The 13,993-nt window shown below is 43.8% G+C and overlaps 1 protein-coding gene across 6 annotated transcripts in view; it reads left to right on the top strand.

Moving 5' to 3' along the window:
• Window positions 1-13,993, top strand: part of gbf1 (golgi brefeldin A resistant guanine nucleotide exchange factor 1) — a 218,369-nt gene that overhangs the window by 165,623 nt on the left and 38,753 nt on the right. For all 6 annotated transcript variants that reach the window (XM_030442547.1, XM_030442546.1, XM_030442553.1 and 3 more), the window contains 8 exons: window positions 75-209; window positions 309-397; window positions 502-704; window positions 895-1,018; window positions 10,429-10,554; window positions 12,236-12,318; window positions 12,595-12,831; window positions 13,670-13,763. In XM_030442547.1, coding sequence (XP_030298407.1) covers window positions 75-209; window positions 309-397; window positions 502-704; window positions 895-1,018; window positions 10,429-10,554; window positions 12,236-12,318; window positions 12,595-12,831; window positions 13,670-13,763 — 1,091 coding nt within the window. The remainder of the gene's footprint in view (window positions 1-74; window positions 210-308; window positions 398-501; window positions 705-894; window positions 1,019-10,428; window positions 10,555-12,235; window positions 12,319-12,594; window positions 12,832-13,669; window positions 13,764-13,993) is intronic.

Below are 13,993 nucleotides of genomic sequence, written 5' to 3'. Positions count from 1 at the left end.
TATGAATAAGTAATTTACCAGTGTTGACCCTGATTACTCTGTTTGAACAGAGCATATTGTCTTTTTGTCTTCAGATCTAAGTGGACTGGGTAGTACCAATGGCCTGAGTCCAGAAGCTGAGAATGCACCAGTGTGTCCCCCAACCAGTGGACATCTGATGGCAGAGAGGATGAGACTGGGTCGACAGGATAAAGGAGACAATGACTCTGGTGAGACTTTACACACAGTTTTACTGTAAAGTCTTCCTAAGCCCTGGGATGGAAACAATCAGTTGAAGCTAATATGAATGTTTTCATTTTTTCATCCAGCTGAGAAGAAAGCCCCAAAAAAGCCCCAACGTTTTTCATCATGCTTACCTGATTCCCAGGAGTTGATGGAAATTAGAACCAAGAAAAAGGTGAAAGGAAATGGATTGATGTAGATGTGTTGTAGTATTGCACATCTACATTGAGTTCTAAAATCTACTGCTACTTTAAAGTGCCCTTTTTGTCATGTGTCTAGTTGCTGATCACAGGCACAGAACAGTTTAACCAGAAGCCCAAGAAGGGAATCCAGTTCCTGCAGGATAGAGGCCTCCTCAGTAACCCTATGGACAACAACCAAGTGGCCCAGTGGCTCAGAGAAAACCCCAGACTGGACAAAAAGATGATTGGCGAATACATCAGCGATCGCAAGAACATGGAGCTCCTGGACAGCTTTGTAAAGTAGGCAGGAATTCCAGGAAATATTGTGCATTTGTTGATCACTTAAATATTATTTTACACTGTGGTCTTAAAGGATGTAGAGGTTTTGGTTCCCATATGGCACTGATGTGTTTGGTTTTTAGAATGAATAATGCTTAGTGTTGTTGTTAAAAAATAATTGAGGTTCTAATAATGTCAAACTTTTGCGCAGCACATTCGCCTTCCAGGGGCTTCGTATAGATGAGGCCCTGCGGCTTTACCTGGAGGCCTTTAGACTACCTGGAGAGGCTCCAGTCATCCAGAGACTCCTGGAAACCTTCACAGACAACTGGCATGTAAGCACATTCCCACATAAGTCACACATTAATGGATTGGATATGTCAGACTTGAAGTGGAAACAGACAACTTGCAACAAGTTGCCTCCAAGGATTTTTTTTTTTTTTTTTAGAGCTGACATCCGGATCATTAATGCTAGCAGGCATAAACAAACATATTTTTTTTTCTGCTATTGCAGAAACAAACATAGAAGGTTGTGTCTTTTGTTCTTGGCTTCCTCGAAGCTCCTTTTTCGTTTTCAGGCTGCTAGAGATGCTAGCAGTTTGTTAGCAACATGGCTACCTGGCTTCCCTCCAAAGCAAAAATAAGAATCCCAGTTTTACATGAAGAACTCTGGTCTTGGTGCTATGAAAAGGCAGAGTAAAACACTGTATTATGTGAGTAGCTGTGTTTAGTTATATACTTATCTACTTGAAAGAATGTTGGCCCTTGTGTGCCCTCCACAGAAGCTCTTTTTTACATTACGCCAGCCCATAGGCTGGCCCTTACGACGTGAATGTCATAGGGCCACTCGCCCTTCCCTGTTTAAGGGGCCGACATGCTGTCATTCATTATTCAAAAACCTCTTTTTGCTTCACACAAGCCGAAGCCCACAACGAAACAACTTCAACAGAGCCTAGCTTAACTGTTCAAAGACGCGAGCAACCAACTCGGTCACCAAACGCTTGGCTCTTGGTCACTGTTTAGTCTGTAGTCCACAAAATGCTTTCAAATCTCTACCCAAAATGTCCAAAGTGTTTGTGAAGTTCAACAATGGTGTCCCAGTCAGTGCAGCATGTGAGTGCAGCTTTTTTTCTATAAAAAATAAAACTTGAGTTGGAAGGCATGTTTCTGCTGGCATGTCAATTTTTTGTAGGCTAATATATTTGGTTTCATATACACCATATGTTGATTCATTTAACGCGTTTAATGAGTGTAAGTAGTTGCTAAAGCTGCTTTTGTTAGCGGTAGTTTTACAAGGGGTAGAAATGTAGTGTGTTCAAACTACTGCCAGGCTGAACTACATGTAGTTTTACAATCTATGCTTGCAAAGTAGCTTCCCCAACACTGCAATCCAGAATACAAGAGTCCCATCCACTAGGTCTCTCTATGACTGTTTTGATTATGATTCCTTTTCAGTGCTCTGTATTGACGGTCTTGTCGTTTTTGCAGAGTTTACTAGAAAAGGGAAGAGCATTTTCTACCATTAAGTGTGTATTTGGCAGCTATCACAGCTTGCCATGTGAGTTTTGACAGTCGCCCAGTGCGACAACACTAGTGGTGCTTACACTAGTGGTGGCTCACAACCTCCAGCTGGTCTGTGTGCACACTCTACTAGAGGATTGGCATCGTCCTGGGCTCTTTTCAGAGGAGTCTCAATTCAGGATATTTGTTCTGCAGCCAGCTGGTCTTCACGTCTGAATTTTGCTTGTTCCTACAGCCCGGATGTTACAGCACCCTCCTTAGCTCACGCAGTGCAGAGTGTAGGGGTAATAGGTAACAGGGATTATTCACCAGAATAAATCTACTGTAAGGGCTGGTTCTGGTCATGGGCTCTTGAGCAATTTGGGAGTCAGTATATCCCATAGTGAGACACGAACGAATGCTATGACAGAGAACTTTAGGTTATTTGCATAACCCCTGTTCCCTAAGTAGCATAACTAACCCCATTCACAAGCGATAAGACACATAAAAGCCACAGCCTCGGTCCGCCAATTCTCCGCCGATGGTGATTCACACGGAGCGAAGCAGCTCCGCCTTAAAGACGAACCGCCGTGAATTCACACAGAAAGCTAGTGCTGCGGCTCCTAAAGAGGCGTGACGGTACACGTCATGATGATGACGTTGGAGTTTTATCAAGGTGTTTCCCTGGTGTCCCCCTGTCAATCTAACTCCACAGTTACTGCGTTACTTTTGTTTGGTCATGTAACGTTGCTTTGTTGGAAATTTCTCTGTATCAAGTTGAGTGGAGGACCTGTGTAGTTAACAATGGTCCGATCGACACGCCCCCGATATATGAAGCCGGCTTATCCGTTCACACTGGTTTGGGTCTCCAATCATATGGCCCCGATACTACCTCCAGAGGCGTATCAGGGCCGGAGCGAAATTTAACCCCTCGCCGCCTCCGAGAGATTCACACTGAGATGGAGGCGGGGAATTGACGTACTAAAGCCGCACCCGAAAGCCAGTGTGAATGGGGCTAGTGAGTGCCTCACCAGACCACCCTCCTCGCTGGTGTGAAGCGAGGAAGAGGTGGGCTAAATATTTTGAATGATGAATGACAGCATGTCGGCCCCTTAAGTAGGGAAGGGCAGGTGGCCCTACGACATTCACGTCATCAAGGCCAGCCTATGGGCTGGTGTAATGTAATAAAGAGCTTCTGTTGAGGTCACCCAGGGGCGTTGCTAATGAAAGAGAACCATCATTCTTTCAAGGAGATCAGTATACAATCAAACACACCTACTTATTAATATAGTGTTTTACTCTCCTTTTCATAGCACCAAGACCAGAGTTCTTCATGTAAAATATGGATTCTTATAGCAGTTTTTGCTTGGGGGGGTAGCAAGGTAGCCATGTTGCTAACAAACTGCTAGCATCTCTAGCAGCCTGAAAACAAAAAAGGGGCTGCAAGGAAGCCAAGAACAAAAGACACAACTTTCTACGTTTGTTTCTGCAACAGCAGAAAGAAGAATATATGTTTTTTACATGCTACTTAGAGAATCGGGGTTAAGCATATAACCTAAAGTTTTGAAGCGTTGCAACTTCCAGTGGTAAGAGGAAACACATATCAACGTGGGAACAGACTTTCACACAACACTGGAGCGCTCTCTATCCAGTGAATGTCTGTCCATTCACTCTTGTTTTACATTGGTTCCTATCACTCTCCCTCTTCAATTTCTACCTCATCTGTGCCTTGGTTGCACAATGGCGGTTGCACTTCCTTTGTACCTTAAATCAAACTTCATTTTTGGAGGAAAAATTTAGCCCAGACTGACTGAATAGCGCAGTGAAAGTGTGTTTTATAGTGTATACGAGGACAATTTCAATGCCAGCCATTTCACTGTGACATCAGTCTTTACTTCAGTGTGAACAGATGAATCCCCAGCTACAGGACTGTTTTGAGTGTCCAGACTGGCAAATGATCAGAAATGTTGCCACTCAGGATAACATCAGTCTTGACATCATATTTCAGAGAATGTGTTGATGATGTGGTGATCACAAAGACAGTAAGAGCATTCCCCAACCAGAGGGCCTTGATGAATGGAGAGGTGAGGGCTCTATCCAGAGCCAAACACCTCTCTTTCAGTCAGATGGCAAAAGAAGCATACAACACTGCTGGAGCAAGACTGAAAGCTGGCTGGAGGAGGCAAAGAGTCATCATCAGCAGAGACTGGAGAGGGACCTCAACCCCAACATCAACCAAGATCTGTGGCAGAAGATTCAAAATGTCACTGGCTACAAAATCAGACGTTCCCCCATCATGTGTGAGGCCACGCTGCCAGATGAGCTGAACACATTTTCTGCTCGCTTCAATCCCCTCACCAAAGACTGAGCTGTGAAGTCTACAGAGGACCAGCCACTGTCAGTAACCACAGCGGATGTGAGGAAAATCCTGCTGAGAATATGAGGCTGCTGGTCCAGATAATATACACTATATTGCCAAAAGTATTCGCTCCCCTGCCTTTACTCACATATGAACTTAAGTGACATCCCATTCTTAATCAGTAGGGTTTGATATGACGTCGGCCCACCCTTTGCAGCTATAACAGCTTGAACTCTTCTGGGAAGGCTTTCCACAAGGTTTAGGAGTGTGTTTATTGGAATTTTTTGACCATTCTTCCAGAAGCACATTTGTGAGGTCACACACTGATGTTGGACGGGAAGACCTGGCTCACAGTTCCCTCTGTAATTCATCCCAAAGGTGTTCTATCGGGTTGAGGTCAGGACTCTGTGCAGGCTAGTCAAGTTCATCTACACCACTCATCCATGTCTTTATGGACCTTGCTTTGTGCACTGGTGCCCAGTCATGTTGAAACAGGAAGGGGCCATTCCCAAACTGTTCCCACAAAGTTGGAAGCATAGAATTGTCCAACATCTCTTGGTATACTGAAGCATTCAGAGTTCCTTTCACTGGAACTAAGAGGCCAAGCTCCTGAAAAACAACCCAACACCATAATCCCCCCTCCAGCAGACTTTACACTTGGCACAATGCAGTCAGACAAGTACTGTTCTGGTGGCAACCGCCAAAACCCAGACTTGTCCATCAGATTGCCAGATGGAGAAGTGTGATTCGTCACTCCAGAGAATGCGTCTCCACTGCTCTAGAGTCCAGTGGCGGTGTGCTTTACACCACTGCATCTGATGCTTTGCATTGCACTTGCTGATGTATGGCTTGGATGCAGCTGCTCAGCCATGGAAACCCATTCCATGAAGCTCTCTATGCACTGTTCTTGAGCTAATCGGAAATTTCATGACTGGACAGGTGGCATTCTATCACAGTACCACGCTGGAATTCACTGAGCTCCTGAGAGTGACCCATTCTTTCACAAATGTTTGTAGAAACAGTCTGCATGCCTAGGTGCTTGCTTTTACACACTTGGGGCCACAGAAGTGATTGGAACACCTGATTTCAATTATTACGATGGGTGAGTGAATACTTTTGGCGATATAGTGTTTCTGGCTGTTTACTAAAAACATGTGCCGATCAGCTAGCTGATGTAATTGCTGACATTTTTAACATCTCTCCCCTCAGAGACTGTTCCCTCTCACTTCAAGACAGCCATCATCATTCCTTTTCCTAAAAAGTCTGCTGTGTCTAGTCTTAATGACTCTCACCCCCATCCTGATGACAACATCCCTGCCAGCCTGGACCTTCATCAGTATGCTTTTGGAACCAACAGTTCCACAGAGGGTGTCATACCTACTAGAGATACACCGATCAGGATTTTTGGGGCCGATCACCGATCACCGATCACCAAAAGCAGTATCTGCCGATCCCGATATTGCCGATCACCGATCACAGCGTCAAATCCATACATTTTTCTATATTGTTGTCTTGTGTAACTTTCATATATTTAATTAATGATTCTTCTTACACAACATTGACATTGTATTATTAAGTATAAAAATTAGGAGATGAGAAAGTATCATGAATTGACCACCGTTTTATTGCAGGCTGAGGCAATGTGCAATATATCACACTCTAGAGACTCTCTTAGAGACAACTTGGACTCAGCTTACATAGAGTAACTGTAGCTTACTAGTGGGAATGCATGCAGTCAGGGTGGGAATTTTGTCATTTTAGGGGCAAGTCCATTTGGCCTGCACTTTTTTTTTCAGGGGCACCAAGGCCACATGACAGGGACACAAAGGCCACTGAGTAAAATGTGTTGATTTACCTTTCAGACTGATACCATAACATCCTAATTTATAATAAGACATGGATTGTGTATTAAAACATTTTTTTATACCAAAATCAAGTTAAAGTTGCATTAGAAAGTAGTTTTTGTTAAGTAGGGTTAGGGTGAGGTGATTTTTGTGACACCTCACTGAATATTAGTGTTATTGAATATTTCTCCCAATAGAAATTCCCCAAAATTATGGCAAAGCACATTTTTTCCAAACAAAAAATTGTAGAATAACCAGCAGGAGACAACTGATGTGTGGAGTGATTTTGGTGACACTACACTCTGAATAATACTGAAGTTATTAAATTTTTTCTAGTTTCTCTTTTCGGTGTTGCACTTTGTAGACGGTCCCTGCGCCCTCGTCTCACAGCTGGCTGACCATACAGACCAGAGTTAATGTCCAGAAGCTCGTTTTGATGAAAATACGGTTGTAGCTCATTATCTTCCTTACTACGGTAGAAAAGAGCCGTCGTTTGTTTTTAACAAGGTTTCACTTATGAGTTATTGATCCGGGAAGTTCGAATCTGTGAATATATTTCCAACTTTACCGGACTAAATCCTACCACATAAGTCAGTCACGTACCATGTCAAAACCGGCTGCGCTCGCTTTCGCACCTGTGCTGTAAGTTTCGTTCTTCTGTTTTGAGACGATGCTGCTGTTTGAGAGGCTTTCACGTGAGATCATCGTCATCGTAAGACTCCACCTGCGCGAACCGCAGACTCACTGAAGTTACTTTGAGTGACTACTGTGCACTCAGGTGGCTGTAATTCAGGGCAAGCTCGCTACGCTGACCGGAGGCCACTGTGACCGTACGATGAGATTTTTTTTCACGGGGCATCAAAGCCAAAGTGCAGGGCAACGGCAGCCATGAAATTCCCTCCCTGCATGCATTTAATGCACTGTCTTTATACTTAAACGTCATCTGATCGGCCTGATGTGATCTATTTTGAGAACTCCGATCAAAACCGATAGGGGCATTATCGGCCGATCGCAATCGGTTGCCGGTCGATCGGTGCATCTCTAATACCTACTGCCTTACACTCAGTCTTCACCCACCTGGAGAATAAGAACAGATACATCAGGAGGCTGTCTGTTGAGTTCAGCACAGCCTTTAACACAATCTCACCCATGAAGCTGAAAACTAAACACTCTGGGCCTCATTAAAACACTCTGCAACTGGATATTGGACCTCCTCGCAAGCAGCCCCAGACAGTTATGATTGGCGGTCACACCTCTCTGTTAGTGCTCAACACTGGAGCCCTGAGGGCTCTGTGCTCAGCCCTCCTCTTGTTACGAGCCAGTGAAACAAGGAACCCAGATGCGGACACAGGCAGGAGGCAAGGTGGTGAGTTCAAACCAGAAAGTTTATTAGAGCACGGTGGAATAGGAGATTGGGCGGGGGGAGCAGTCCAGGAGGCTGGGTCCACAGCGGGGCCTACGGAGCAGGCAAGGGGGGGTAGCCCAGGAGGCTGGGTCCACGGCGGGGCTCATGGAGCAGGCGAGGGCTAGAGCTGGTCCAGAGGGTCAGGAGAGGGGGCCGGAGAGCGGAGCAGGGACCAAAATCTAAAACAGAGAACAGGGTTACTGACAGTACAGAGCTACGAACAAAGTACTTGGCTGGAAGCGCAGTTTACTAACTTAACAGTGGCTACGATCTGGCAGCGTGGAGGTGGCCGGGCTGAGCATAAGAAGGACGGCTGATTGCAGGATGAGATGCAGCTGTTGGTCACCTCTCTGCTCTGTCTCCGACGCACCTTACACACACACACACAGGGGAAGAGACTGGGGAGGGGGTAATTAAACCCTCGAAGTAGAGGGAGTGGCTGAGGCAGATGTAACACCCCTCTTCACACTGTACATCAAGATAACTCTATTGTAGAGTATGAGGACGATACCACTATCATCGGCCGCATAATAAACAACGATAAGACTTCATATTTGGGAGGAAATCAACAGTCTTACAGAGGAGTGCACAGAGAACAATCTATTGTTATCTATCAGTGAAACCAAGGAGCTGATTGTTGATTTTAGAAAACAGGAGGCAAAGACTCACACCCCTATCTACATCAGTGGAGCTGAGATTCCTTTGAAATACCATCACTGAGAACCTATCTTGGTCATCACACAACACCTCTCGGGTTAAAAAAAAGCACATAAAAGGCTCTACCTTTACAGAGGAGCAATAGAAAGCATCCTGACTGGAAACATCACAGACTGGCATTATTTATCACGGCCCAGGACAGGAAGTCTCTACTGTGGGTGATTAAAACCACCAGAACATCGCTGGTACTATCTAAAGAGCATCAGTGGTACCCAGCTGCCTCATTTGGTATTTGAAACCAAAAGTGTAGGACTTGGAACTTGACTGCATTTTTGTAGTTTGTTGTTGTTACTGTGAATACATGCTGTGATGTATGGACTACTTTAACAGTAGACCCCCAAAATTTGCGGGTCCACAAAGGTTTTTTAAATGGGATACAACCGCAAAAAATCACATATTGACCATATTCTCACTTTCAGCAGGCAAGACAGCTCTTCTGTGATTTTTATCTGAAGCGTTACGTTGTTCGTCAAGATTGCGCCGGAAACAGCATCCAAAATTCCTTCCTTATTACACACCACCTCCAGATTGATAACGTGTCATCACTTCACTCAGTTGAATTTAGCGTGTTGTCCCCAAGGATGTTATAATTATACCTGGATATAGCCATGGAGGCGAAAGCCCTACATTTCTATAAAAGCTGCTCAGTGGCATATATGCACTATTCTCACCCTGGAAGCTCAATCCTGCCTAACCTGTCCCGGTTGAGTTCCTGTATGCTGAAGACTGCAGAGTATGAATTCTTTGCCCATGTTATTGCATCTTCTTATTTGTCTATTTATCCTCATTGCACCAAATTGTCTCCTGTTTTTGTTGTACTGTTGTTCTTATGTGTTGTCTCCTTGAGTGCTTTGAAAGGCACCTTTAAATAAAATGCTTTTTTTAATTATTATTATAATATGAAGCCAAAATGACTCCAATGTGTTCCGCGTAGTTTCCACATAGTGAGAGCTGGCTATCTTCCTGTGTAGCGCTCGGCTTACTTGAACTGGGATAAAATAATTTAATCGTGTAGCTCTTGCGTTTTACGAACGCTTCTTTCACGATGTTATCTTATGGGAAAAAGTATTTTTGGGCCCCAGTGCATCAAATGACAATGTAATCACACAGTTTAGCTGCTACGAAAACTGGCTTCAAAGCCTAATGCTCTTCCTGGGGGCCTGGTTAACTCAGGTTTTGCGTTGAGATTGAAGCTGAACTGAGCCAGGGTGATAAAAATCTGTGTCTATTGCAGTCAATTGACCCACATGTAACTTCTGAGTGTACACGTCTCCATTGAACACAATACTCCAATCTGAGCTAGTTTAAGTGGGATTTTGACCAGTAGAGAAGGGGTGTGAGTTGCAAAACCTCGACTTCTTTGTTCCACCTTTGTAAACTTGTAATTGACCCACCTGCTTTACCTATGTACATATCTTAAAACAACCATGTTTCATGTCTGTTAATTACTTTCCTGTGTAGGTAAGTGGATCATGATTTCCTGATCACGTGATCCTACAGATCATAGTTGTAGTCTGACAAAAGTACAAACACAGACACACACACAATGATGGGCAGAGGACAGTCTCTATGGGGGGGAATATTTGACCTCTCAAAATAGCAGGAGGAGCCATGTGACCTGGAAACTATTCCGAGTAATGTCCTTTTCTTAGGCTGACCACAGACACACAAAAAGTGACCTTGAAAGAGCTATTTTAGGCAGTGACATTGTAAAAGAGTTTTCCACTCTATGGAGTCACTGTAAAATCAGCAGGATGTGCAAGGTGAGAGATTCAGACTAAAAACAAGATCAGCTCTTCTTTTGTTATATACAGTCAAACACTCTAAAGTTTTGGTTTTTGCTCTGAAACGAGTGGCTTTAACTCATACTATGTCACTTTAATGTGTTTTATTGGGTGTACTGTATGTGTGTGTTTACAGAAGGTGAACGGCTCACCCTTCATGACCAATGATGCAGGCTTTGCCTTGGCCTATGCTGTCATAATGCTAAACACTGACCAGCATAACCACAATGTCCGCAAGCAGAACATCCCCATGACTGTTGAGGTGAGTCTCTCTCTCTCTCTCACACACACTCTCTCACACACACACACACACACACACACACACAGAAATTAACTCTAAACAGAGCAGACGCTTCACTTCTAAAGGTCGATGGTACATACAGACCTGACATCATATTCAGGAGATAATTTCATTAAACGGAGTAAAATACAGACTTTGCTTATGCTGTGTGAATGCACCACACAAAACACAATTACCCTGGTAATACTGGTCCTGTGAGAAAAGCATTTCAGATGCACATGATAGACTTTGCAGAGCCACCTGCAATGTCCAACATGTTGGCAGATTTAGATTTGAAAAGGAAAAAAACAGCTGAACTGTATTCATCTATTTTTTTCTGTCTCTCACTGGGACATGCCAGTCTCTGTGTCTGATGGTTTTAAATTCCTCTGTGAATATTAGTATTTTGCACTGGTGCAGCTTGGCAGCTCAGAAAGCTCACAGCTAACAGCTGTAGCCAGTGGTTGTTCCATATGAGAGGTGAACTCATCCTAACAGGCGGTGTGTGTGTGTGTGTGTGTGTGTGAGTGTGTGTGTGTGTGTCTCTGTCTCTGTTTTTTCTCTCTGTGATTGACAGCAGATGAAGACTAAACAGAGTCTATGGGGCAGCTCATGAGCAGTTTGTGGGTGGGCCACTCTCACTGACAAACAATAGAAAGCACTTGCTTTCTCTTTTTTTCTTTTTTGTGTACAAATACTTTGTAGAATTGATCTGTCTTGAGTTGAATTATATCTCATCATACAGCTTGAGTCGTATGGTGTTTATCCTCATACATTCCTTAAAGGTCAGTTGTAGTTTGGTGAAGAAGGCTTGTTGACCTTCGGGCTCAGACAACAGGCAAAGGCAAAATAGTTAGGAGAGGGCCAATAAAAGTGGCGCCTAGCACTTGAGTGTCTTAGCAGCTTGCAATGCGTAGTATTCACCACAGCATGTGCGGGGCAGTGGGGTTATTTTTGAAATGGGAAAACTATGCCCACCATCACACTGTGTAAATCAGAGCTTATTCCCAAGGACCTGACAATGTGATGACATCTTTTCAGTGAGGTGCAGGTCTACTCAGTGGCATAATTTTGTCCATAAAACACAGCAAGCTGTTCGATTTGGCAGGTTGTGTGTTAGCATTCGTAACATGAATTTCTGTCTGACTGAGTGTCTCTGATATGAGCATGACAAATAGAGGCCTGATCCTCCATAGCCTTCTGCTTTCTCTGGCTGTCTCTGCACACATTTATTTTTCTGTGTGTCCCTGCAGAGAAGCTCCCGTTACCTCCTTTTTACCTGCCAGTAGGACAAACCATGCCTAGTGAGGAATAAATCAGAGCCTTGAGGCTGTCAGTCATCGCAGGGTAGTTATGTTTGTTTACAGGAGGCTCTTGGCTCTAATCTCTGTTTTCCTAATGCTGCAACTGAAGCGTATTAAGTAACACATAGTGACTGGTTTCCACACAAGCCCTTTTAATTGTTGCTTGGATGCACAGTTAATGGAGCCCTGAATGCCAGAGGCTTGGGTGTCTGAGCTAAGCTCATGTGTTGATACGCATTGACTGACATGTTGATGGTGGAGATATAACAGTTCTTCAAAAAGTATGTGAGGTCTTTCAATAAGGTTTGTGCCATGAAACAAAGGTAGATAAGGTAACTGCTTTGTTTTTTCCTTGACAGCAATTCAAGAAAAATCTGAAGGGGGTAAATGGAAACAAAGACTTTGACCAGGACATGTTGGAGGATATCTACACTGCTATTAAGTAAGCTGCTGTCACACTGCAGCACTCACCTGACTCATTAGCATGCATCTGGCCAGCAGAGAAATCTTACCTGTAAGAACAGTATTGCATTGATGTTGGTGTCACAAGTTGCCACAGGTGTCTCATGTGTCACATCAGCAGTAGTAGCAAAAAGTAATCTATTCATAAGGTTCGACAAAGATTCACCTACTACTACTACTACTACTTTTTCCACACCTTTTATTGATGAAGCTGGCTTGATTTTGCTGGTGTTAGAGCTGAGCTTTTTCTGTGCAGGAGTGAGGAGATTGTGATGCCAGATGAGCAGACAGGGTTGGTGAAGGAGAATTATGTGTGGAGTGTTCTGCTACACCGCGGTGCCACACCCGAGGGTTTTTTCCTCCACCTGCCTCCTGGAAGCTACGACAATGAATTGTTTACAATGACCTGGGGTCCCACCATCGCTGCGCTCTCCTATGTCTTTGACAAGAGCCTGGATGACAACATCATCCAGAAGGCCATCACTGGCTTCAGGTACATAATTTCAAAATAGCCAGCAGGTAAGGTAGTGGAACAGGGAGATACTTTGAATGAGGATTCAAATCTACATTTCCTCTACGAGTTGGTAGTCCTCTTTATCTCTCACTTATCAGGTTCCTGACTGTGCTAGACAGAATTAAGCTTATACCCATGGAGGCCAGCACAGGGCTCCACCTGTACTTTTAGAGCTAGCCTTGCCACATCGTAACCTTCGTCCTCCGTCACCTTTGTCAGTAGCTCACCTTTTTAGGCCTTAATCAGAAAAAGGCCGGCTTTTGTCAACCAGAAAGAACAGAACTTGGACTTGTTGAATCTGATAAGGCAGATCAGTATCAATAACAGTGGGAAATCATACAGAACTGTTGAGCAAGTTGATTCTCAACTTTCTCAAGGGTTATGTCGTACATAATGATTTCAGTAATGTTAAACCCTTATGGACGGGTTACCATGGGAATTTTTGCAATATCATATAAAGGAAAACAGATTTTCTCGCCAATTTTCCTTTGTCGATGTAGAACGTGATGTCCAAGCACGTTGTTTTCTTTGCAATTTTCCGTTCAGCAGATTCACACCTCCCCACGTTTGTTGACCCTGATCTGCCCAATAAGATTCAACAAGTACAAGCCCTGCGCTTTCTGTTTGACAGAATTCTGATGTGTTTTCTACTTAATGTCATTGTGTTTTCGAACTTGCCGTTGTGATTTGCACCTGTCAGCCACTGTGGAGACCTTGTGCAATAAGATAGAAAAAAAGAGTAAATGCAGTTTGATATGCTGTCAAATGTTTTGTTGATTTTAAGTTGTGCTATCTGATCTGATTTTTGTATTTGCAGGAAATGTGCCATGATAGCGGCTCACTATGGCTTCAGTGATGTTTTTGACAATTTGATAATCTCCCTCTGCAAGTTTACCACTCTAAGCAGTGAGGTAAGGCCCTTTCAGAAAATTTACCTAGTGCTCTAATGTACTAAATTGCTCCTACCAATTTACAGTGTGAAATCTTTGGTTTGCTCTTAAAGCTGGAATTTCTCACTACAAACGTCTTATTACTCTTAAGTGGTGGATATGTTGTCTCAGTTGTGTCAGTGATAAACTAACTTAAAGCAATATTTGGAGTCTTTGATGTGAGTTTGTATGAGGTACTTCTCTCTAGTCAG

The sequence above is a fragment of the Sparus aurata genome, chromosome 15 (assembly GCF_900880675.1).
Source record: "Sparus aurata chromosome 15, fSpaAur1.1, whole genome shotgun sequence".
NCBI classification, from domain to species: Eukaryota; Metazoa; Chordata; class Actinopteri; order Spariformes; family Sparidae; genus Sparus; species Sparus aurata.
Note: the sequence above shows the minus strand (reverse complement) of the source record. Positions and strands in the feature narration are given on the sequence as shown.